We start from the raw sequence: 25,858 nt of genomic DNA on the forward strand, positions 1-25,858 counted from the left end.
CACTGGTGGAAGCTGGGACCATCTGACGCCTCATTGGTGGAAGCTGGAACCATCTGACGCCTCATTGGTGGAAGCTGGGACCATCTGACGCCTCACTGGTGGAAGCTGGAACCATCTGACGCCTCACTGGTGGAAGCTGGGACCATCTGACGCCTCACTGGTGGAAGCTGGAACCATCTGACGCCTCACTGGTGGAAGCTGGAACCATCTGACGCCTCATTAGTGGAAGCTGGAACCATCTGACGCCTCATTAGTGGAAGCTGGAACCGTCTGACGCCTCACTGGTGGAAGCTGGGACCATCTGACGCCTCATTGGTGGAAGCTGGAACCGTCTGACGCCTCATTGGTGGAAGCTGGGACCATCTGACGCCTCACTGGTGGAAGCTGGAACCATCTGACGCCTCACTGGTGGAAGCTGGGACCATCTGACGCCTCACTGGTGGAAGCTGGAACCATCTGACGCCTCACTGGTGGAAGCTGGAACCATCTGACGCCTCATTGGTGGAAGCTGTACCCTGCCCATAGACTCAGTGGTGGAAACAGACGGGGCCTTTGGGATGCACCCCCCCCACCCCCCACTTTAATTTAATGTGACATCATTCCAACTCTCCATCAGCATCAATCACCCGTTTCCCCCCCAAAGCTTTTCTTCTGGTTGTGGATGTTTGTAATAGAGGATAATGAGGATCATCAACATTGGTTTGTTCTCTACCTCCAAACTCAGCATCTCTCCATCCAGGCCTGAGATCACAAGTTGGCAGATTCCCTCTAGAAGCTGTTTGACTGGATTAGAGGAAACTATTAATCCTCTCAGGATAAAATAATGATTTAGATGGAGATGAGAAATCTGCTTCCTGCTCTGTTGAAGGACCAATAGTTTACATCCAATCATTTCATTAAACAGTCTAAATTTCTGGGATTATAGAGGAATTATAATCTAATCTGTAGTTCTGTGGTTATTTTAATTGGATCAATGATTCATCCTCTCCTGTCAGGTGTACCTGTTCCCACTGCTTAGTCAGAACCTATGGCATAAATATCGGAAAGCAGAGACAGCAGTTGCTTAGGGGCCCCATCACGGACACCCGGTGGGTCCCCTACGCAACTGTAGACTAGGTCTGTTTGCAGATGTAATGGTGTGAAAAATTCCTCTTAAACCCACCTGATCCTGAAGTGACTGACCGGACCGTATTTATACCTGAACACGTGGCAGATTTCACCATGATGGTGACCCGTTTAAACTCCACACCAATAGAAAAGCAGACAGTGGTAGAAAATGTGAATGACAACTGCGAAAAAACCCTCAAGGGGCTTAAAGGAATAGTACACCCAAAACATGATTAGCCTTCATTTTCTACTCACCCCCATGCTGAACAACACTCTGGAGTACTTTTTGATATCTCAAATGCATCTGGAGATCTGGGAGGCTTCTTGCTGTCTGCTGACATTCAAATAATGGAGGTCTATGGCGCCCGAGGCAGAAAGGTCCATAAAAGTCCACAAAAAACGTGTCAATATTCCTCCATACTGCTCGTCCAATGTATTCCAAGTGTCCTGAGTGGGTAGCGTCCAGAATTTACTCGAACCGAAGTCATTTAGAATGTTTTTAGAGCATAAACAGTAGTGTATAGGATTTCCTGAAAGCGCGTTCACGAGTCTACGGAAACCGCGGCAGACCAAACCAGATGAAAGTGCGCATTCAGCTCGGCAAAGAACTCATGCTCTTCCTCAACACTGAAGTCCTCAGACATTTTTCTTGCGTTGTTTCTTTCTTTGCACAGGTAAACAGCACATTTCTTCTTCTACGCTTGCATTATCGGCAGAGCAGACGCTGAATGCGCACTTTCATCTGGTTTGGTCTGCCGGCTTCCGTAGCGTCGTGAGCGCGCATGTGCACGCTTTCAGGAAATCCTATACACTACTGTTTATGCTCTAAAAACATTCTAAATGACTTCGTTTCGAGTAAATTCTGGACGCTACCCACTCAGGACACTTGGAATACATTGGACGAGCAGTATGGAGGAATATTGACACGTTTTTTGTGGACTTTTATGGACCTTTCTGCCTCGGGCGCCATAGACCTCCATTATTTGAATGTCAGCAGACATTAAGAAGCCTCCCAGATCTCCAGATGCATTTGAGATATCAAAAAAGTACTCCAGAGTGTTGTTCAGCATGGGGGGTGAGTAGAAAATGAAGGCTAATCATGTTTTGGGTGTACTATTCCTTTAATGAGTGGCAGTCTCCATGGAAACAAATATAGTTCACCATTTCAGACATTTCAAAAACAACATTTCTTTGTATAAAACAATTTTAAATATCATTTAGACCACAAATGGAAAGTTTAGACAACTTAGTAGCAGCAATTTGATTGTTCATTAGAAAGATCTGTCAGTGATGTGGGAAGACTGTTCCATATCCTCCATCCTCTGTATTTTACACTAAACTGTGTTTGAGTTGTACGAGAGTAAGGAGGCCTGATAAGACAACTGGTTGGACACTGGTCAAATTCATTATTAAAAATAAAAATATTACTAAAGTGCTGGGGAAGTAACTTTTTTATAGAGCTATAAACGAATAAAGCCAATTGAAGTTGATTCACTTGATAAACACTAAGAATACTCGCCTGAGCAAACAGCGGTTGGGAGAGGTGTCTACGATTTACACTAAATATTAGTTTTAAAGCTCGCTTCTGAAGTCCAAAAACAGACTCCAGTTTAGCTGGGTGGGTGCTAGCCCAAGCAACATTACAGTTATATGGATATATAATATTAAATAATATAACATAATTGCAACTTCTTTGTTAATCAGGTTTTTCCTCGTTTACCGACCACTTTGGCTATTTTTGTACTTTTGGCACTAATGTGAGGTTTCCAGGATAAAGAATCATCCAGAATACCACAGAGGAAACGAGCAAATCTAACATTATTAATAGAAATATTATCAATTAGAATTTTTATTGGAGATTTAAATGTATCAAACTTATAACCAAAAAATATATAACTTGTTTTTTTTATGTTAAGTGAAAATTTGTTGGACTTGAACCAAGAGGATAACTTGTCAAGTTCTTCATTAACTACCTTTATTAAAATTTCTGGTTTTTTATGGGAGTAAAACACACTTGCATCGTTTGCAAATAAGATTTTAGAAAGTTTATCTGGAACATTAACGTATATTAAAAATAACAGGGGACCCAAGATGGAACCTTGTGGTAAACCGCACTGAAGAGGAAGGAGAGGAGATTCTGTCCCATTTTAGTTGACAGTTTGATGCCGGTCTGAAAGGTAACTAGTGAACAAGAGTAGTGACTTATTTCCAATACCATAATGTGAGTTGTAAACCTGAGTAACAATGAAAAAGCCTTGTGAGTATCTACTGTTTGATAGATTTCACTCCATCTTAACTGACTCACCGCTTGTCTGAAATTTGTAAAAGTTGTTTCACTGAAAGTTCGTCTATATCTTTTGTTTTGTAAGGAGGGGTCATTTCTACTCTCCTTAACAGTGATCAAAAATATGGGACAGTGATGCGTAGTACGACGGGTTTCATTGTCGTGTTATACACATTAGTAAAAATATGATCTATATGAGTTTCTGAGGTATTGGTTACTCTGCTGGGGACAGAAACTGTAGGATTAAAGCTATAGGAAAACGTAGTGTCCATAAATTCTTTGATTAACTTATTTCCCTGACAATTTTCAATATTAATGTTAAACCCATGATGTAACAGTTTGTCCTTTCACTAGAAATAAAATCCACAGCATTTGAGATGTCAGTAATAAATGTAGAAAGGTCACAATTGGGTGGTTTATAGATAGATAAAATAATTACTGAATTAGTTTCAACTGCTACTACTTCAGAGGAAGAATTAAAACACTTTTCAATGTCACATCTTCCTTTATAATGTAGACTAGAATTAATAAGTAGAGAAACACCTCCACCCACCCTTCCCTCTACATCTGAAACTGTTTGTTTTCTACTAGATGCTGTAATGTCAGTCAGCCATGTTTCAGTTAGCCCTATCACATTAAAAGTATAATTTAGATTTTCAAGGCAAGTGGATAAACCCTCAAAGTTTTTGGACAAACTATGAACATTAATATGAAGGAAAGAAAATTAATTTCTAGCACTAAGAGAGTTTATCAAATTTTTAAAAGTACTTTCACAACAGTATTCAGTGGAGCTAAAATCATTCTGTTGTAGAATACTGTTTTGCTTTGGATCAGGAGAAATCATCATGCATGTGGACTGGATCAGGAGAAATCATCATGCATGTGGACTGGATCAGGAGAAATCATCATGCATGTGGTCTGGATCAGGAGAAATCATCATGCATGTGGTCTGGATCAGGAGAAATCATCGTGCATGTGGTCTGGATCAGGAGAATCATCGTGGATGTGGTCTGGATCAGGAGAAATCATCATGCATGTGGTCTGGATCAGGAGAAATCATCATGCATGTGGTCTGGATCAGGAGAAATCATCATGCATGTGGTCTGGATCAGGAGAAATCATCATGCATGTGGTCTGGATCAGGAGAAATCATCATGCATGTGGTCTGGATCAGGAGAAATCATCGTGCATGTGGACTGGATCAGGAGAATCATCATGCATGTGGTCTGGATCAGGAGAAATCATCATGCATGTGGACTGGATCAGGAGAAATCATCATGCATGTGGTCTGGATCAGGAGAATCATCGTGCATGTGGTCTGGATCAGGAGAAATCATCATGCATGTGGACTGGATCAGGAGAAATCATCATGCATGTGGTCTGGATCAGGAGAAAACATCATGCATGTGGTCTGGATCAGGAGAAATCATCATGCATGTGGTCTGGATCAGGAGAAATCATCATGTATGTGGTCTGAATCAGGAGAAATCATCATGCATGTGGTCTGGATCAGGAGAAATCATCATGCATGTGGTCTGGATCAGGAGAAATCATCATGCATGTGGACTGGATCAGGAGAAATCATCATGCATGTGGTCTGGATCAGGAGAAATCATCATGCATGTGGACTGGATCAGGAGAAATCATCATGCATGTGGTCTGGATCAGGAGAAATCATCATGCATGTGGTCTGGATCAGGAGAGATCATCATGCATGTGGTCTGAATCAGGAGAAATCATCATGCATGTGGTCTGGATCAGGAGAAATCATCATGCATGTGGTCTGGATCAGGAGAAATCATCATGCATGTGGACTGGATCAGGAGAAATCATCATGCATGTGGACTGGATCAGGAGAAATCATCATGCATGTGGTCTGGATCAGGAGAAATCATCATGCATGTGGACTGGATCAGGAGAAATCATCATGCATGTGGTCTGGATCAGGAGAAATCATCATGCATGTGGTCTGGATCAGGAGAAATCATCATGCATGTGGACTGGATCAGGAGAAATCATAATGCATGTGGTCTGGATCAGGAGAAATCATCATGCATGTGGTCTGGATCAGGAGAAATCATCATGCATGTGGTCTGGATCAGGAGAAATCATAATGCATGTGGTCTGGATCAGGAGAAATCATCATGCATGTGGTCTGGATCAGGAGAAATCATAATGCATGTGGTCTGGATCAGGAGAAATCATAATGCATGTGGTCTGGATCAGGAGAAATCATCGTGCATGTGGTCTGGATCAGGAGAAATCATCATGCATGTGGTCTGGATCAGGAGAAATCATCATGCATGTGGTCTGGATCAGGAGAAATCATAATGCATGTGGTCTGGATCAGGAGAAATCATCATGCATGTGGTCTGGATCAGGAGAAATCATCATGCATGTGGTCTGGATCAGGAGAAATCATCATGCATGTGGTCTGGATCAGGAGAAATCATCATGCATGTGGACTGAATCAGGAGAAATCATCATGCATGTGGTCTGGATCAGGAGAAATCATCATGCATGTGGACTGGATCAGGAGAAATCATCATGCATGTGGACTGGATCAGGAGAAATCATCATGCATGTGGTCTGGATCAGGAGAAATCATAATGCATGTGGTCTGGATCAGGAGAAATCATCATGCATGTGGACTGGATCAGGAGAAATCATCATGCATGTGGTCTGGATCAGGAGAAATCATCATGCATGTGGTCTGGATCAGGAGAAATCATCATGCATGTGGACTGGATCAGGAGAAATCATCATGCATGTGGTCTGGATCAGGAGAAATCATAATGCATGTGGTCTGGATCAGGAGAAATCATCATGCATGTGGACTGGATCAGGAGAAATCATCATGCATGTGGTCTGGATCAGGATAAATCATCATGCATGTGGTCTGGATCAGGAGAAATCATCCTGCATGTGGACTGGATCAGGAGAAATCATAATGCATGTGGTCTGGATCAGGAGAAATCATAATGCATGTGGTCTGGATCAGGAGAAATCATCATGCATGTGGTCTGGATCAGGAGAAATCATCATGCATGTGGTCTGGATCAGGAGAAATCATCATGCATGTGGTCTGGATCAGGAGAAATCATCATGCATGTGGTCTGGATCAGGAGAAATCATCCTGCATGTGGACTGGATCAGGAGAAATCATAATGCATGTGGTCTGGATCAGGAGAAATCATAATGCATGTGGTCTGGATCAGGAGAAATCATCATGCATGTGGTCTCGATCAGGAGAAATCATAATGCATGTGGTCTGGATCAGGAGAAATCATCATGCATGTGGACTGGATCAGGAGAAATCATCATGCATGTGGTCTGGATCAGGAGAAATCATCATGCATGTGGTCTGGATCAGGAGAAATCATCATGCATGTGGTCTGGATCAGGAGAAATCATCATGCATGTGGTCTGGATCAGGAGAAATCATCATGCCTGTGGTCTGGATCAGGAGAAATCATAATGCATGTGGACTGGATCAGGAGAAATCATAATGCATGTGGTCTGGATCAGGAGAAATCATAATGCATGTGGTCTGGATCAGGAGAAATCATCGTGCATGTGGTCTGGACCAGGAGAAATCATTGTGCATGTGGACTGGATCAGGAGAAATCATCGTGCATGTGGTCTGGATCAGGAGAAATCATCATGCATGTGGTCTGGATCAGGAGAAATCATAATGCATGTGGTCTGGATCAGGAGAAATCATCATGCATGTGGTCTGGATCAGGAGAAATCATCATGCATGTGGTCTGGATCAGGAGAAATCATAATGCATGTGGTCTGGATCAGGAGAAATCATCATGCATGTGGTCTGGATCAGGAGAAATCATCATGCATGTGGTCTGGATCAGGAGAAATCATCATGCATGTGGTCTGGATCAGGAGAAATCATCATGCATGTGGACTGGATCAGGAGAAATCATCATGCATGTGGTCTGGATCAGGAGAAATCATCATGCATGTGGACTGGATCAGGAGAAATCATCATGCATGTGGACTGGATCAGGAGAAATCATCATGCATGTGGTCTGGATCAGGAGAAATCATAATGCATGTGGTCTGGATCAGGAGAAATCATCATGCATGTGGACTGGATCAGGAGAAATCATGCATGTGGTCTGGATCAGGAGAAATCATCATGCATGTGGTCTGGATCAGGAGAAATCATAATGCATGTGGTCTGGATCAGGAGAAATCATCATGCATGTGGACTGGATCAGGAGAAATCATCATGCATGTGGTCTGGATCAGGAGAAATCATCATGCATGTGGTCTGGATCAGGAGAAATCATCCTGCATTTGGACTGGATCAGGAGAAATCATAATGCATGTGGTCTGGATCAGGAGAAATCATAATGCATGTGGTCTGGATCAGGAGAAATCATCATGCATGTGGTCTGGATCAGGAGAAATCATCATGCATGTGGTCTGGATCAGGAGAAATCATCATGCATGTGGTCTGGATCAGGAGAAATCATCCTGCATGTGGACTGGATCAGGAGAAATCATAATGCATGTGGTCTGGATCAGGAGAAATCATAATGCATGTGGTCTGGATCAGGAGAAATCATCATGCATGTGGTCTCGATCAGGAGAAATCATAATGCATGTGGTCTGGATCAGGAGAAATCATCATGCATGTGGACTGGATCAGGAGAAATCATCATGCATGTGGTCTGGATCAGGAGAAATCATCATGCATGTGGTCTGGATCAGGAGAAATCATCATGCATGTGGTCTGGATCAGGAGAAATCATCATGCATGTGGACTGGATCAGGAGAAATCATCATGCATGTGGTCTGGATCAGGGGAAATCATAATGCATGTGGTCTGGATCAGGAGAAATCATCATGCATGTGGACTGGATCAGGAGAAATCATCATGCATGTGGTCTGGATCAGGAGAAATCATCATGCATGTGGTCTGGATCAGGAGAAATCATCATGCATGTGGACTGGATCAGGAGAAATCATAATGCATGTGGTCTGGATCAGGAGAAATCATAATGCATGTGGTCTGGATCAGGAGAAATCATAATGCATGTGGTCTGGATCAGGAGAAATCATCATGCATGTGGTCTGGATCAGGAGAAATCATCATGCATGTGGTCTGGATCAGGAGAAATCATCATGCATGTGGTCTGGATCAGGAGAAATCATCATGCCTGTGGTCTGGATCAGGAGAAATCATCATGCATGTGGACTGGATCAGGAGAAATCATCATGCATGTGGTCTGGATCAGGAGAAATCATCGTGCATGTGGTCTGGATCAGGAGAAATCATCGTGCATGTGGTCTGGATCAGGAGAAATCATCGTGCATGTGGACTGGATCAGGAGAAATCATCATGCATGTGGTCTGGATCAGGAGAAATCATCATGCATGTGGTCTGGATCAGGAGAAATCATAATGCATGTGGTCTGGATCAGGAGAAATCATCATGCATGTGGTCTGGATCAGGAGAAATCATCATGCATGTGGTCTGGATCAGGAGAAATCATCATGCATGTGGTCTGGATCAGGAGAAATCATCATGCATGTGGTCTGGATCAGGAGAAATCATCATGCATGTGGTCTGGATCAGGAGAAATCATCGTGCATGTGGTCTGGATCAGGAGAAATCATCGTGCATGTGGACTGGATCAGGATAAATCATCATGCATGTGGTCTGGATCAGGAGAAATCATCATGCATGTGGTCTGGATCAGGAGAAATCATCATGCATGTGGTCTGGATCAGGAGAAATCATAATGCATGTGGTCTGGATCAGGAGAAATCATAATGCATGTGGTCTGGATCAGGAGAAATCATCGTGCATGTGGTCTGGATCAGGAGAAATCATCGTGCATGTGGTCTGGATCAGGAGAAATCATCGTGCATGTGGTCTGGATCAGGAGAAATCATCATGCATGTGGTCTGGATCAGGAGAAATCATTGTGCATGTGGTCTGGATCAGGAGAAATCATTGTGCATGTGGTCTGGATCAGGAGAAATCATCGTGCATGTGGTCTGGATCAGGAGAAATCATCATGCATGTGGTCTGGATCAGGAGAAATCATAATGCATGTGGTCTGGATCAGGAGAAATCATTGTGCATGTGGTCTGGATCAGGAGAAATCATTGTGCATGTGGTCTGGATCAGGAGAAATCATCATGCATGTGGTCTGGATCAGGAGAAATCATCATGCATGTGGTCTGAATCAGGAGAAATCATCATGCATGTGGTCTGGATCAGGAGAAATCATCATGCATGTTGTCTGGATCAGGAGAAATCATCATGCATGTGGACTGGATCATGAGAAATCATCATGCATGTGGACTGGATCAGGAGAAATCATCATGCATGTGGTCTGGATCAGGAGAAATCATCATGCATGTGGACTGGATCAGGAGAAATCATCATGCATGTGGTCTGGATCAGGAGAAATCATCATGCATGTGGTCTGGATCAGGAGAAATCATCATGCATGTGGACTGGATCAGGAGAAATCATCGTGCATGTGGTCTGGATCAGGAGAAATCATCATGCATGTGGTCTGGATCAGGAGAAATCATCATGCATGTGGTCTGGATCAGGAGAAATCATTGTGCATGTGGTCTGGATCAGGAGAAATCATCATGCATGTGGACTGGATCAGGAGAAATCATCATGCATGTGGTCTGGATCAGGAGAAATCATCATGCATGTGGACTGGATCAGGAGAAATCATCATGCATGTGGTCTGGATCAGGAGAAATCATCATGCATGTGGTCTGGATCAGGAGAAATCATCATGCATGTGGTCTGGATCAGGAGAAATCATCATGCATGTGGTCTGGATCAGGAGAAATCATCGTGCATGTGGTCTGGATCAGGAGAAATCATCATGCATGTGGTCTGGATCAGGAGAAATCATAATGCATGTGGTCTGGATCAGGAGAAATCATTGTGCATGTGGTCTGGATCAGGAGAAATCATTGTGCATGTGGTCTGGATCAGGAGAAATCATCATGCATGTGGTCTGGATCAGGAGAAATCATCGTGCATGTGGTCTGGATCAGGAGAAATCATCGTGCATGTGGTCTGGATCAGGAGAAATCATCATGCATGTGGTCTGGATCAGGAGAAATCATTGTGCATACAATGAGGGGAGTGATTTATATTTCACTGGTTGTTACCATCTCCTGTTGTTGATGGGGTTTAACTATGAGTCGATCTTATTGAATAACAGCAAAGTTTCTCCTCTCTGGCCTGTTTCATAGCTGGAAGCAGGTCGTCCTCTTCTTCCTTCTTTTTTTCCAATATATTTTATTGAATTTTTCTCTTTTAAGGTACAATAAACTCGCAAACAAACTTAACATTGCAGACATGAACTTCTGCACACTGGCTTTCACTCAACATTCAATCTGCATTTGTTCTAAAATATACAAAACTCTTTAGATTATGACTCAGAAAAATAACAAGACAATATGGAAATAAAAGCTGTATTCAAGACATCCATTTAATAAGCTCCGCCTTCAGTCTCTATGGTCCTCATATATGGCTCCCAGAGGTTCTCAAAGTCTTGCTGTTTACCCATGGCGATATATGTTAATCTTTCCAGTCCGAGCGAATTTGATTTTTCTTTTTTCCAGAGTCTCAGGGAGGGGGCGTCCATGCTCCTCCTGTATAATGCAATAGATCTTCTGGCTTGAAGAAGTCCATAATCTATCAATTTGGTTTTAGTCTGTGATTGTTTAAATATCACTGGGTATATTCCTAGAACACAGATTTTAACCTCTAATGGGAACCTTAAACACTTCAGATAGACACCTAATAACCTCCCTCCAAAACTTCTGGATTTTAAGACATTCCTATAAACAGTGGAGAAGAGTTCCTTTTTCAAATAAGCATTTAATATCACTGGACATATGATGAAGCCTAACTGGTGTTATATAGGTTCTCAACAGCCATTTATTTTGCAGAAGTTTAAATCGTGTTTATCGTTTGTTTTTGTATTTTAAACAGGCCTGGTTCATGTACTCCTCATCTATATCTTCCAGAGTCTCTCTTCTCCAAGCGTCTAACTTGTCAATTGCTGAATCCTTAGCGGAAAGCATCAACAGATTATAGAAAACCGACAGAAAACCTTTCCCTTTTAAGACCCCAACACAGATCTGTTCTATTTTTGTTAAGGGTGGAATATCAACTATTCCTTTCATTTTTGATGACATATAGTTTTTCAGTTGTAAATATTTAAAAAAGTGTTTTGGGGGTATTAAATACTTCTTGCTTAGCTGGTCAAAAGTAAACAAACTGCCATCAGCATCGAGATCTTTAACTTTCTGAAGGCCTTTGGTTTTCCATATTTTAAATCCTCAATCATTTTTTCCAGGGGGGAACCTTTCATTGCCCCAAATCGGGGTAAATTGCGATAATTCTGGTTGGTCACCTGCATGTTTATGTGCTGCGTACCAAGTTATAATTGTACTTTTTATGAATGGGTTCTTTGTGGTTTTTTTTGTGTTTTTATGTCTGAAGAATGTATGAAGGTGTTTAATGGGAAATCTGGAACAGATTGCTGTTCAATATCTACCCAAGCTGGAGGCGCCTTTGGGCAGCAGTAATGGGTGGCTGATGTTAGATGGGCGGCCATATAATACCGTCTGAGGTTGGGGACTTGAAGTCCACCTCTTTCATAGAGTAGCTTTAGACGGAGTCTTGCTTTTCTATTACTCCAAATAAATTTATTAAATAATTTGTCCAAATTGTCATAAAATGAATCTGACAGTGGCAATGGAAGTGTTTGAAAATAGTACAAAAATTTGGGCAAGATTGTCATTTTTAATACATTTATTGGACCTGTCATGTATATAGGCTAATTTGACCTTCGATTTAACATTTCTGTGACTTTTTCCACAAAGGGTTCATAATTTGCTGCGTTTATTTCATTGAGGGAGGGGGGAGGGATCTTAATGCCTAAGTATGTAAAACCTTTTGTAGTTGTTTTGAATGGGGTAGTCACAATAGGACTTCTCCTTTCATCTTCATTAAGAAACATTAACTCTGATTTTGAGTTATTAATTTTATATCCTGAAAATTCGCCAAATTCTTTTATTAGATTTAGTAAACTGGGAATACTGGTCTTCAAATTATTTATAAAAAATATGATGTCGTCTGCAAACAAGGAAATGAGATGTTCTCTTCCTCCAACTCTAATACCTGATATTCCAGTATTTGCTCTAACTGCCATCGCCACAGGTTCTATTGCCAATACAGAAAGCAGTGGTGACAGGGGGCAACCCTGTCTGGTTGATCGTTGCATATTAAAAGGTTTTGACATGTTATTATTGGTTAAAACTTGTGCTGTGGGATCAGTGTATAATAGTCTTATCCATTTTAGAAAGGCTTCACCAAATCCATACTTAGGAAGCACTTTAAATAGGTAGTTCCACTCTATTCTATCGAAAGCTTGACGTGCGTCTAATGATAGCATCACTGTGTCCTGACAATCATGTTTTTTATGCAATACATTTAGAACCCGTCTAATATTATGTGTTGTCGGAAAATTTTTATCTCTTTTCTATTATATATTAATTTATTCTATTTACTCACTATAAAAGTTTAGTGGCAGAGCTTCTTCCATAACAAACCAGATTCTTTCTCCAGGTTTATTCATAACATGTTACTGTTTAACCAAAGTGTTTATAATTAGTTTTGACTCTGACTGTTTTCCATTGTTGTCAGTAAGGAGGAACGAACGCTGCTGGATCAGAACAGGGCAGAATGCTGCCATTAGGGCTGCATGATGAACTGCTCTCTCTTTGCAAAGATATGAATAAATGTGCCGACTGACTGAAATCCATCCATCTCCGTTTATTTACCTAGGATGAATAGTTGAATGCTTTCGCCTTTGTGAGAATAAGTTCTTTGTCCTTGTAGCGTAGAAATTTTACAACAACTGGTCTTGGTTTTGTTGTTTGAAGTTTCCAATACGGTGAGCTCTTTCAATTTCAATAGATTTCGGATCAATTTTAAGCTCGTCATTAAAAAATTCCCTCACTTTCTTCTCAGAATCTGGCCAAGATTCCAATGCACTATCCTGGGTTAAGCCATCGATTATCAGATTATTTCTGCGACTCTGATTATCAAGGAAATGAATTTTTGAGGCAAGATAATTCACTTCAGATTTAGTGCACAGTGAGGACAGCTGCTGCAGCTGAGATTCAAATGAGTCCATCTTCTCCTCCATTGCCCTAAAGTCATCAATATAAGCTTGGGAGAACTGAAGGCTGGTCTTCACCTCCTGCACATCTTTAATAATCCCATCAGTTCTAGTGTTTACAGAATGCAGCATTGTTTCTATGAAAGACAGGAAGCTTGATTCTTGCCTATCTAGCATGCCAACAATGTAAAACTGCTTTTGTTCTTCCAACATGTCTTTCAAAACATCCATAGTGACATAGTTTTCTTCATTGTGAAGTGATTTCTTGCTGCTACTTCGTGACATGAGTGCCTGTTTTTGTGGATGATTGTGGATTTTAAAGAGGCCAGAGACCCAGCATGTGATCCAGGGAGGAAGGCCAAGGCTGGTGAAGATCCTTCAAATATCAGCGCTTTCAAAGACATCCAGTCCTTTTAGTTCGGTTATCCTTTCAGTTAGAAGTTAAGAAAACTTGTTGTAGAAAAGTATCATCATGCGCCGGGATTGACGGCGCAGGTTGATCATAAATAACTGAATTTGAAATATTTTATCTTAAATAAATAACTGCGTTTGATTCACACAGCCACATGTTCATGTTTCTGGTTTGGAGTGGAGAGGGAGTTTCCACTCATCGGGCAGAGAGCTGTGTGCATTCTTCTTCCCTTTGCCACATCATATCTCTGTGAGATGGGCTTTTCTGTTGCTTCACTGAAAACAAAGCCTGCAAGCCCGTTTTGATAAACTGTGCAATGCGAAACAGGCTCATTGCAGCCACTAATGCAGGGATAAATAGACCTGTCTTGCCAGATGGATTTCACTTCTTTTCTTTTATTAACAGAGTGGCACTTTAATTTTTTCTATCTTTGAGCTGCATTTTTATTTTCTTTATTTTTGTTTTTATTTTCTTTATTTTTGAGCTTGCTGTTATTTGATGTAGATAGTTTGTATTTAGATACTACTTGTTACTTCAATAAAATTGGAACATTTTAAGATTGTTTCATATTTCATTAGCATTGTGTTGGGGCGATGGGGACAGGCGGGGCTTGAAAATTCCCCCTTGTCCAAAGTGGGGAATGACAGAAAAGGTTTGAGAACCACTGCTTTAGTCCATCATCCTGTTCATCCAATAAAATCAGCATTCATTAAAAACCTGTAGATGAACAGTCCCCCCCCCCCCCAGTCAAAGATATATGGACAATAATCAATTATAAAACAAAGACTTTTTCACTTTATAATGCCAGCAGTACAGAGCAACCTATGACCCCCCCCCCCACACACACACACACTCCTGTCTGTCTGTGGGAGTGGGGGTTCAGGTTGATTGATAACCCCCCCCCCCCCACCCCACCCCTGCAACTCCTGGATCCGTCCCTGATTAGAGAGAGACTCACTGCTGGCTGCCTATTACATCACACAACACTAAAACCTCCTAGGCCCCCCAGGTCCCTTAGGCCCCCCAGGTCCCCTAGGCCCCCCAGGCTCCTCAGGCCCCCCAGGTCCCTTAGGCCCCCCCAGGCTCCTCAGGCCCCCCAGGTCCCTTAGGCCCCCCAGGTCCCCTAGGCCCCCCAGGTCCCTTAGGCCCCCCAGGTCCCTCAGGCCCCCCAGGTCCCTTAGGCCCCCCCAGGCTCCTCAGGCCCCCCAGGTCCCTCAGGCCCCCCAGGTCCCTTAGGCCCCCCCAGGCTCCTCAGGCCCCCCAGGTCCCCTAGGCCCCCCAACCCCTACTCATTACAGGTCTGGGACCTGTCAGCCATAAACAGCAGAACAGGTGTGAGAGGAGCAGACCTGTAGCTGAGCAGCAGGACAAGGAAAGGTGTCCTAGTCAAAGCTCAGGACTAGAGCTTTTACTCCATCACTGCTCTAAATGTTATTCTATGTTCTCTATTTCTATGTGAATCTTCTCTCTCTAGTCACTCTGATCTAACTGGAACTTTTCTATGGTAAACTCATAAATGCGGGATGGCCACGCCCCTCCGGAAGATGACGTCTAACGGGTCACGTGGACAGGATGAGAAAAACCTCCGACTGTGATTCGCGGGAAAGTGAAAAAAAAATGGCGGATGGGAGAGTTTGAAGTTCAGCAGCGCGAAACCGAGAGAGAAGTAACGGGTCAGAACCAGAACCAGAACCCGCCTGAACCGGTACCGAACCGGTACCGAACCCAACGACCACCGGACACCCAGCGGCTCTGACCGGAACGGAAGGAGGGCACACCGCTTCAGAGGAGGTGAGTCCGAACCGGTCCGGTTCTGTTCATGGCTCCGAGCTCCAGAGAGATAGAGAGTAGCAGGTGGTGTTCTGCTCTCTGCGGTCAGCAGCTTAGTTAACGCTCTACTAGCAGGGAGGCACTGCGCATGCGCAGAACTGTCAGAAACCCCCGGAGCTGTCCTCCATGTCCCTGTCCCACTGCAGCTGTCCTCCCTGTCTCACCCTGTCCCATTGCAGCTGTCCTCCATGTCCCTGTCTCACCCTGTCCCACTGCAGCTGTCCTCCCTGTCCCTCTCTCACCCTGTCCCCCCTGCAGCTGTCCTCCCTGTCTCACCCTACATCCCACTGCAGCTGTCCTCCATGTCTCTGTCCCACTGCAGCTGTCCTCCCTGTCACTCTCTCACCCTGTCCCCCCTGCAGCTGTCCTCCCTGTCTCACCCTACATCCCACTGCAGCTGTCCTCCATGTCTCTGTCCCACTGCAGCTGTCCTCCATGTCCCTGTCTCACCCTGTCCCACTGCAGCTGTCCTCCCTGTCACTCTCTCACCCTGTCCCCCCTGCAGCTGTCCTCCCTGTCTCACCCTACATCCCACTGCAGCTGTCCTCCATGTCTCTGTCCCACTGCAGCTGTCCTCCCTGTCTCACCCTGTCCCATTGCAGCTGTCCTCCATGTCCCTGTCTCACCCTGTCCCACTGCAGCTGTCCTCCATGTCCCTGTCTCACCCTGTCCCACTGCAGCTGTCCTCCCTGTCACTCTCTCACCCTGTCCCCCCTGCAGCTGTCCTCCCTGTCTCACCCTACATCCCACTGCAGCTGTCCTCCATGTCTCTGTCCCACTGCAGCTGTCCTCCCTGTCCCTCTCTCACCCTGTCCCACTGCAGCTGTCCTCCCTGTCCCTCTCTCACCCTGTCCCACTGCAGCTGTCCTCCCTGTCCCTCTCTCACCCTGTCCCCACTGCAGCTGTCCTCCCTGTCCCTCTCTCACCCTGTCCCCCCTGCAGCTGTCCTCCCTGTCCCTCTCTCACCCTGTCCCCCCTGCAGCTGTCCTCCATGTCCCTGTCTCACCCTACATCCCACTGCAGCTGTCCTCCATGTCTCTGTCCCACTGCAGCTGTCCTCCCTGTCCCTCTCTCACCCTGTCCCCCCTGCAGCTGTCCTCCATGTCTCACCCTGTCCCTCCTGCAGCTGTCCTCCATGTCCCTGTCTCACCCTACATCCCACTGCAGCTGTCCTCCATGTCTCTGTCCCACTGCAGCTGTCCTCCCTGTCCCTCTCTCACCCTGTCCCCCCTGCAGCTGTCCTCCATGTCTCACCCTGTCCCCACTGCAGCTGTCCTCCCTGTCACTCTCTCACCCTGTCCCCCCTGCAGCTGTCCTCCATGTCTCACCCTGTCCCCACTGCAGCTGTCCTCCCTGTCACTCTCTCACCCTGTCCCCCCTGCAGCTGTCCTCCATGTCTCACCCTGTCCCCACTGCAGCTGTCCTTCCTGTCCCTGTCTCACCCTCCGTCCCCCTCTGTCTCCTCCTGTCTCTCCCCCTCTCTCACCCCTGTCTCCTCTGTGTCTCCAGGATGTACGAGGACCTGGGTGAACCTTTCTGCGGTCTGGACCCTCAGGTGTCTCCTGGGGGGCTGCTGGAGGAGGAGGAGGCGGAGCCTAACCTGAGCGAGGGTCAGTTTGTTCTGTGTCGTTGGTCTGATGGACTTTATTATGTTGGGAAGATCCAGAGGGTGAGTTAATCTGCACGGCGCCTCCTGACAGCGGCCTCTTCTGATTGGCCGGCCGCTCTGACTCTGTTGTTCTGATTGGTTGACAGGTCAGCCCCCCCAGGCAGAGCTGCTTCGTCACATTCGAGGACAACTCCAAGTTCTGGGTCCTTTGGAAGGACATCCAACACGGTGAGGGGGACACTAGAGCCAGGAAAGCAGAACCAGGAGACCAGTACCAGGGGACCAGAACTAGAACTAGAACCAGGGGACCAGAACTAGAACCAGGAGACCAGAACCAGGAAACCAGTACCAGGGGACCAGAACTAGAACCAGGAAACCAGAACCAGGGGACCAGAACTAGAGCCAGGAAACCAGAACCAGAACTAGAACCAGGAGACCAGAACTAGAACCAAGAAACCAGAATCAGGGAACCTGGCCTGGAACCAGGGAACCAGAACCAGGGGACCAGAACTGGGACCAGGGAACCAGAGCCAGGAAACCAGTACCAGGGGACCAGAACTAGAACCAGGAAACCAGAACCAGAACTAGAACCAGGGGACTAGAACCAGGAAACCAGAACCAGGAAACCAGTACCAGGGGACCAGAACTAGAACCAGGAAACCAGAACCAGAACTAGAACCAAGAAACCAGAATCAGGGAACCTGGCCTGGAACCAGGGAACCAGAACCAGGGGACCAGAACTGGGACCAGGGAACCAGAGCCAGGAAACCAGTACCAGGGGACCAGAACTAGAACCAGGAAACCAGAACCAGAACTAGAACCAGGGGACCAGAACTAGAACCAGGAAACCAGAACCAGGAAACCAGTACCAGGGGACCAGAACTAGAACCAGGAAACCAGAACCAGAACTAGAACCAGGGGACCAGAACTAGAACCAGGAAACCAGAACCAGGAGACCAGAACCAGGAAACCAGTACCAGGGGACCAGAACTGGGACCAGGGAACCAGAGCCAGGAAACCAGAACCAGGGGACCAGAACTAGAACCAGGGAACCAGAACTTGAACCAGGAAACTAGAACCAGGGGACCAGAACGAGAACCAGGAAACCAGAACCAGGGGACCAGAACTGGAACCAGAACCAGGGGACCAGAACTAGAAAAAGGGAACCAGAACCAGGGGACCAGAACTGGAACCAGAACCAGGGGACCAGAACGAGAACCAGGGGACCAGAACCAGGAGACCAGAGTGTTTATGGGTCAGCCAGAGTGGGTCTGGGCTACCAGAACCAGCTGGACTTTAGTTGGGTCCAGAACCAGACCAATTCCACCGCAGAGATGATGAAGAATGAAAAGGTATCTGATGATGGCCCAATTGGACCCGAACACGGCCTGAAATCTGAACCTGGTTCCGACCCGTTCATCTGACTAAATAGTTTTTTTCTCGATGATTGGTGTGAAGGCGGCCATGTTGGTCCTGGAGAACCAGACAGAACATCAACTGGTCCATCAGAAGCGTCCACACTTGCTTCTGGTATTGATCCTAATTCTGTCCAATCACGTTGCAGCTGGCGTCCCAGGGGAGGAGCTTCGCTGCTCGGTGTGTCAGGGGGCGGAGCCTAAACTGGACCAATCGAAGCTGACCAATGACATCCTGATCTGTGGGAAATGCGGCATTGGTGAGTGTGCTGTGGTTGTCATGGTGACCAGCTGCTGCCGGTCCTGCTGGTGTTTGGAGAGCAGGAACCACAGAAGAAGAGGTACAGTGAGGCGGTCAGCCAGCCAGCAGGGGGCAGCAGCTCCTCTCACCTGTCTGTGTTCCAGGGTTCCACCAGCTGTGCCACGTTCCTCCAGTAGAGGGCTCCGTCAGCGAGCTGAGCCCGTGGTTCTGCAGGCGCTGCGTCTTCGCTCTCGCCGTCCGGGTACCACCTCTGCTCAGTCCCACCCTGTTCTGTTGTCATCGCTGGCTCTGTCTGACCCGTCTGTCTCCCCCCCCCCCCAGAAGGGCGGCGCCCTGAGGAAAGGTCCCATCGCCAAAGCGCTGTGGGCCATGAAGCAGGTTCTGCCGTACGACCTGCAGACCCTGAGCTGGGACTCTCAGCACCGCTCCAATCAGCAGCAATGCTACTGCTACTGTGGCGGGCCTGGAGAGTAAGCTGACCAATCAGAGAGCTCGCTGGGCTGGTGACGACCATGATGATGATGATGATGATGGTTTGTTCCAGGTGGTACCTGAAGATGCTGCAGTGCTTCAGGTGTCAGCAGTGGTTCCATGAGGCCTGTACCCAGTGTCTGCAGGACGCCATGATGCTGGGGGACAGGTGGGTCTGTCTCAGGGGGGGACAGACTGTCCTCAGGTGTTGTTCTGATGGTCCTCCTTGTCCTCCTCAGGTTCTACCTCTTCCTCTGCGCTGTGTGTAACAAAGGTTCGGAGTACGTCCGCCGTCTGTCCCTTAGGTGGGTGGACGTCGTCCACCTGGCGCTTTATAACTTGTCCCTCAGCAGTAAGAAGAAGTACTTTGAGCTGGACGAGATTCTGTCCTTCGTCTCCACTAACTGGGACCACTTCCAGCTGGGGAAGGTAGCGGAGCTCCTGGTCCAGATGGAGTCACTGCCGGCAGTCAGCTGACCGCTTCTGTTTGTGTCCCCTCAGCTGTCCAACACACCCCCAGCAGAAAGGGGGCAGCACCTTCTGGACGCCCTCAACAAATACAAGAGCAAGTAAGCAGCCCGTCTAGAACCATAGATCTACATTCACATGCTGGCCTCAGAGGGTCAGGAAGGTTCTGGCAAAGCAGCTGGACCGTCCACTGAGACATGGAGTGGACGGTGTGTCCCTGAAGGAGTTCTGTCCCGTTTGTCTCCAGGTTCCTGTGTGGGAAGGAGATCAAGAAGAGGAAGTGCATCTTCTGCCTGAGGACCAGGGTTCCTCCAAACCCGCCTAGCAAGCTGTTTCCTGAGCGCGCTCAGAGCGACGGCGCCCACGCCTCCAAGAAGACCCCCTCCAGGTAGATCCAGACCCCACCAGAACCTGGTTCTGACCCGTCCTGGTTCTGGTTGTCTTCTTTTTTCTGTAATTCAAATGTTTATGTAAACATACTTGGTAACATCTCACAGAGGTAGATCATAGATAGACGCGCCGGTATTACAGAGAGACAGTTTCTAAGGCTTAGATCCTGTCCAATAAATAAAATAGAAAAATGAGGATTATCGACAGCATAGCTTCTATTAACAGTTCTACAGTAGGTGAGTAAAACAAGGCAGAATAATTGTATTTATTGGAGGGATTGCTGAAGAGTCAATGAGTCGATGCAATCAGCTGGTTTTCCTTAGATAGAAAACTTTGAATCAATCTGACTGGATGATCTGGTTGATCTAGATCTATAAAGTGACCTGAGATGACATGATGTGAATTGGAGCTATAGAAATAGACTGAATAGAATTTAATTGAGTATTTTTATTATTTTTTAACAGTGTCCTGTAAAAAGAGCCCAACAGGTGTTACTTTGACAGGTGCATCAGTACGGCTGTCGCCATGGTGATCCGCTGGATTTATGCTTTAATAGATTTATTATAATCATGCAGGGAGATTCACAGATTATATGGACGCTGCAATGTTAGTAGAACAGGAAGGAAAAACAGGAAAAAGGAGCAAAGATGTTTGGGAGAGGGAGCAGCTCAGACCCCAACCTGACAACAAAGTCAGTCTCCATCCCGCCTCCCCACCCCAGTGCCCCCATTCACTCCCCCCAGGCTCTGTACAGATGAGGAAAGGAAAGAAACATGGACGCACATTCACGTCCAATAATCCCAGGACCGCAGACCGCCGGTGGTCGGTCCCCAGATTATAGGATGACCCAATAACTGAACCTAAAATCTGGATGGGGGGGTGACACCGCCACACCAACCCATCCAGTTCCTGCTTCGAGCCCGGCCCCCCACCCTGCACCCAGCAAAAGGTCCACCCCCACCACAAAATGTCTGCTCCACCCCCCTCTGGGAAGAGCAGAAGTGACAGAAGTTAACATGGCTGAACCACGGGGCCTTCCCTGATGACCTGCCAAAAGGTTCCCAGCTCTTCTACACTTTGGGAGCCCTGCCTTAAAAAGCCCACAGAGAGTCAATAATAGCCATGCGGTACTTTATACTGGATAAACATCATATCTGCCATTTTGCTCTAACATTTGACTCCATGTTTCTTTACTAATTTTACAGTTAATGTCTTTGCCAAATTATCCTCAAATGCTCCTATATGCCACTGGTTAAAGATTGTTTTGATGGAGAGTTGATGTGATTTAGAGGGTTTTCTAGATAGTCAAGGATTGGGTTGATTGTATTCTGTGAGTAAAATCTTCTAATTACTAAAGTTCTTATTTGTAAATATTTCCACAATTCACTCAACAGCTGATCCTGTTGAAGAAGGTCGTAGGATGACATAAATGTCTGATCTCTCTTTTCCAGAAAACCTTCTGCTCTCCAATCGCTGCCTCTGGTTCAGCCTCAGTGAAGCATACTTTAGTTCCTAGTGGGACTCTTTGTCCACACTTAATGAGAACAATAAGTGGATTTATACTTTAGTTCCTAGTGGGAATCTTTGTCCAAACTTACTGAGAACAATAAGTGGATTTATACTTTAGTTCCTAGTGGGAATCTTTGTCCAAACTTACTGAGAACAATAAGTGGATTTATACTTTAGTTCCTAGTGGGAATCTTTGTCCAAACTTACTGAGAACAATAAGTGGATTTCTATCTTTTTCTTTACTTTTTTAAACACTGGGATCTGACATGCATTGGCTGAAATGGTGCCTCTGCATTAGCCTGTACTAAATCAGTCATAGGTTATCTCAGCCATTTTAAATGCCAAACCATACAGCCTAAACCCCCCCCCCCCTTTCTCCTTGGGTGCACACAGTCTACACCAGGCATCCCCAAACTCGGTCCTCAAGGGCCGCTGTCCTGCAGGTTGTAGATGTTTCTCTGCTCCAGCACAGCTGATTTTAATTGATAGTTGATTAACAGGCTTTTGCTCTACTGCAATCATCATAATCAGCTGTGCTAAAGCAGGGAAACCTCTAAAACCTGCAGGACAGGATCCCTGGCTGCCGCGGACGGGCTGACGTTAACCTCGGAGCTCTGCTGGTTGCCGTGATCCTCTCAGCTTTGGACATTATTTTTTTTCAATCCTCTCTAAATCAGTAAATGTTCCATATAGTGAAGCATAAAGTATAATATTCTCCCCTCAGATGATCTTAAAATGTACTTTTATTGAACAACATAAGAGAGAACTTAATTATTTAACTTAATCCTCTGAGCTCTGTGAGCGCTAACCTGGAAGCTTCTGCTGCCGCAGTGCATGCTGGGACAGCTGTCAGTCTGAAGAACGGCCAAGCCTGCTCTGATGCATGCTGGGTAAAGAGGGAGGGGCCAGAATAACATCTGGAGACTTTGTCTGTTCTGGGTCTGCTGTTCTTGTGAATTGGAACAGTGCTAGGGCTGAGGATGATGACGTTTCACGAGGACACAAGAACACAGATTAATAAACGGCCTTTGTCTCTGCTGGTAGATTTCATAATGTTCACCATAAGCAGTCTCAGAGGCTGGTCTTCCTTTGGAGGAGAGCGGTGTGCCCTTTGCATTTCCCATCCCAAGTTATGGCCTTCAAAGCCGTCTTTTAAACCCAGGAGTCTAACTTTATGGCGCCGGCTTCTATTTTCCAACTCTTCCACCTGAAGCCACGGGTCATTATTGCTCTGCTGTGGAGAGTCCTCTACTTCAGAAATCTGCCCAGCCTCCTCAGTCGTTCCTCTGCAGCTTTCACAGCATGTTTCAGTTCCTCAGTAGTCCCTTTAATGACTGATGCACCAATCTGCACTTTGTGGAGAGCTGAGCTCTGCTCACCTCAGGAAGGATGCTCTCCAAATGAGCTCAGCTCCATGGGTTTCTGTTCAGGCTTCAGGGTTTAGGACGACTCCAAGCGTCTCTCTGGTGGTGAATCCCTTCTGGTTGTGTTCTGTCTGTCCAGCGTTCAGGCCGAGCGCAAGAGAAGAAAGGCCAAGTGGCTCCTGGAGGACGCCATCCCCACCGTAAGTCTTCTTCTGTGGTTTGTTCGGTTGCTTCAGTCGCACATGGGGCTGGACACTCACCTGTGTGTTCCTGCAGAACCAGGTGACCTGCAGCTGGACCTCCAACCACCACATGGCCAACATCTTTGACTTCACCCTGGATGAGCTGCAGAGCCTGAAGAGGTGAGCTTCCTCCTGCTGACAGAACATCAGACCAGCAGCTGTCCTCTGATGCTCCTCCTCTTGCTCCTCAGCAGCTCCAGCAGAGCCGTCAGCATTGACCAGGACTCCACTGACGCCTCCACCTCGGGTTCTGCCACCACCAGCGGCTCCTACCGCTTCAGGTAACGCCGCCACGTCTCGCCGCGTTCCACGAACGCCTGAGGAACGTGACGCTGACCAGCTGTCTCTCTGCAGGCGGAGAGTGGGCAGCAGGAAGAGGAAGTTGCCTAGCAACAGCTACAGCCAGTGGGCCAATCACAGTGAGGTGGGGGAGGAGTCCTGTGACATGCCAGTGGCTGGAAGGCCCGTCCACCTCAGCTCAGAGCCGTCATGCTTCCTGTCTGACTCCTCCCACATCCCATCTGACTCCTCGCTCCTCCACTCCTCCATCTCCTCGTACTTCGGAGCAGCGGGTCGGCTGACCAACGGCGAGCGGTACCAGGTGCTGGCCCGCCGGGTCACACGTCAGGGGGCGGTCCAGTACCTCCTGGAGTGGGAGGGGTCCACACCTTTCTAGCAGGTTCCAGGTGTGAAAGGGACGGGCCTCCTGCTTTGCCAGTATTAGAGTTCAGACTGGACCAAAGAGTCTGTAGCTCACAGCTGTTCCCTCTGCTGTTCCCTCCCTCTGCTGTTCCCTCCCCCTGCTGTTCCCTCCCCCTGCTGTTCCCTCCCTCTGCTGTTCCCTCCCTCTGCTGTTCCCTCCCTCTGCTGTTCCCTCCCTCTGCTGTTCCCTCCCTCTGCTGTTCCCTCCCTCTGCTGTTCCCTCCCCCTGCTGTTCCCTCCCTCTGCTGTTCCCTCCCTCTGCTGTTCCCTCCCTCTGCTGTTCCCTCCCCCTGCTGTTCCCTCCCCCTGCTGTTCCCTCCCCCTGCTGTTCCCTCCCCCTGCTGTTCCCTCCCTCTGCTGTTCCCTCCCTCTGCTGTTCCCTCCCTCTGCTGTTCCCTCCCTCTGCTGTTCCCTCCCCCTGCTGTTCCCTCCCCCTGCTGTTCCCTCCCCCTGCTGTTCCCCCTGCTGTTCCCTCCCCCTGCTGTTCCCTCCCTCTGCTGTTCCCTCCCCCAGCTGTTCCCTCCCCCTGCTGTTCCCTCCCTCTGCTGTTCCCTCCCTCTGCTGTTCCCTCCCTCTGCTGTTCCCTCCCTCTGCTGTTCCCTCCCTCTGCTGTTCCCTCCCTCTGCTGTTCCCTCCCTCTGCTGTTCCCTCCCCCTGCTGTTCCCTCCCCCTGCTGTTCCCTCCCTCTGCTGTTCCCTCCCTCTGCTGTTCCCTCCCCCTGCTGTTCCCTCCCCCTGCTGTTCCCTCCCCCTGCTGTTCCCTCCCTCTGCTGTTCCCTCCCCCTGCTGTTCCCTCCCCCTGCGGTTCCCTCCCCCTGCTGTTCCCTCCCCCTGCTGTTCCCTCCCCCTGCTGTTCCCCCTGCTGTTCCCTCCCCCTGCTGTTCCCTCCCTCTGCTGTTCCCTCCCCCTGCTGTTCCCTCCCCCTGCTGTTCCCTCCCTCTGCTGTTCCCTCCCTCTGCTGTTCCCTCCCTCTGCTGTTCCCTCCCTCTGCTGTTCCCTCCCTCTGCTGTTCCCTCCCTCTGCTGTTCCCTCCCTCTGCTGTTCCCTCCCTCTGCTGTTCCCTCCCCCTGCTGTTCCCTCCCCCTGCTGTTCCCTCCCCCTGCTGTTCCCTCCCCCTGCTGTTCCCTCCCCCTGCTGTTCCCTCCCTCTGCTGTTCCCTCCCTCTGCTGTTCCCTCCCCCTGCTGTTCCCTCCCTCTGCTGTTCGCTCCCCCTGCTGTTCCCTCCCCCTGCTGTTCCCTCCCCCTGCTGTTCCCTCCCTCTGCTGTTCCCTCCCTCTGCTGTTCCCTCCCTCTGCTGTTCCCTCCCTCTGCTGTTCCCTCCCTGTGCTGTTCCCTCCCCCTGCTGTTCCCTCCCTCTGCTGTTCCCTCCCTCTGCTGTTCCCTCCCTCTGCTGTTCCCTCCCTCTGCTGTTCCCTCCCTCTGCTGTTCCCTCCCCCTGCTGTTCCCTCCCTCTGCTGTTCCCTCCCTCTGCTGTTCCCTCCCTCTGCTGTTCCCTCCCTCTGCTGTTCCCTCCCCCTGCTGTTCCCTCCCCCTGCTGTTCCCTCCCCCTGCTGTTCCCTCCCTCTGCTGTTCCCTCCCTCTGCTGTTCCCTC

At 47.5% G+C, this 25,858-nt stretch overlaps 1 protein-coding gene across 2 annotated transcripts; it reads left to right on the forward strand.

The window, feature by feature from the left end:
- The first annotated feature begins 15,546 nt into the window (after nt 1-15,546).
- Nucleotides 15,547-24,418, forward strand: phf19 (PHD finger protein 19). 2 transcript variants are annotated; one of them, XM_038279155.1, is made up of 14 exons: nt 15,547-15,796; nt 17,345-17,504; nt 17,591-17,672; nt 19,009-19,119; nt 19,265-19,362; nt 19,443-19,591; nt 19,666-19,761; nt 19,832-20,021; nt 20,094-20,161; nt 20,308-20,448; nt 23,463-23,523; nt 23,600-23,685; nt 23,760-23,846; nt 23,920-24,418. In XM_038279155.1, exons 2-14 carry the CDS (start codon nt 17,346-17,348, stop codon nt 24,239-24,241), a joined length of 1,650 nt encoding a protein of 549 aa, XP_038135083.1. In that variant the 5' UTR covers nt 15,547-15,796; nt 17,345; the 3' UTR covers nt 24,242-24,418. The 2 variants fall into 2 exon arrangements, with proteins under 2 accessions (XP_038135083.1, XP_038135082.1); XM_038279154.1 differs by having other exon boundaries at nt 15,550-15,796; nt 23,757-23,846.
- Nucleotides 24,419-25,858: the final 1,440 nt, after the last annotated feature.

This window comes from Cyprinodon tularosa, unplaced genomic scaffold (assembly GCF_016077235.1).
Source record: "Cyprinodon tularosa strain WSP-4 unplaced genomic scaffold, ASM1607723v1 ctg1485, whole genome shotgun sequence".
In the NCBI taxonomy this organism is placed as follows: domain Eukaryota; kingdom Metazoa; phylum Chordata; class Actinopteri; order Cyprinodontiformes; family Cyprinodontidae; genus Cyprinodon; species Cyprinodon tularosa.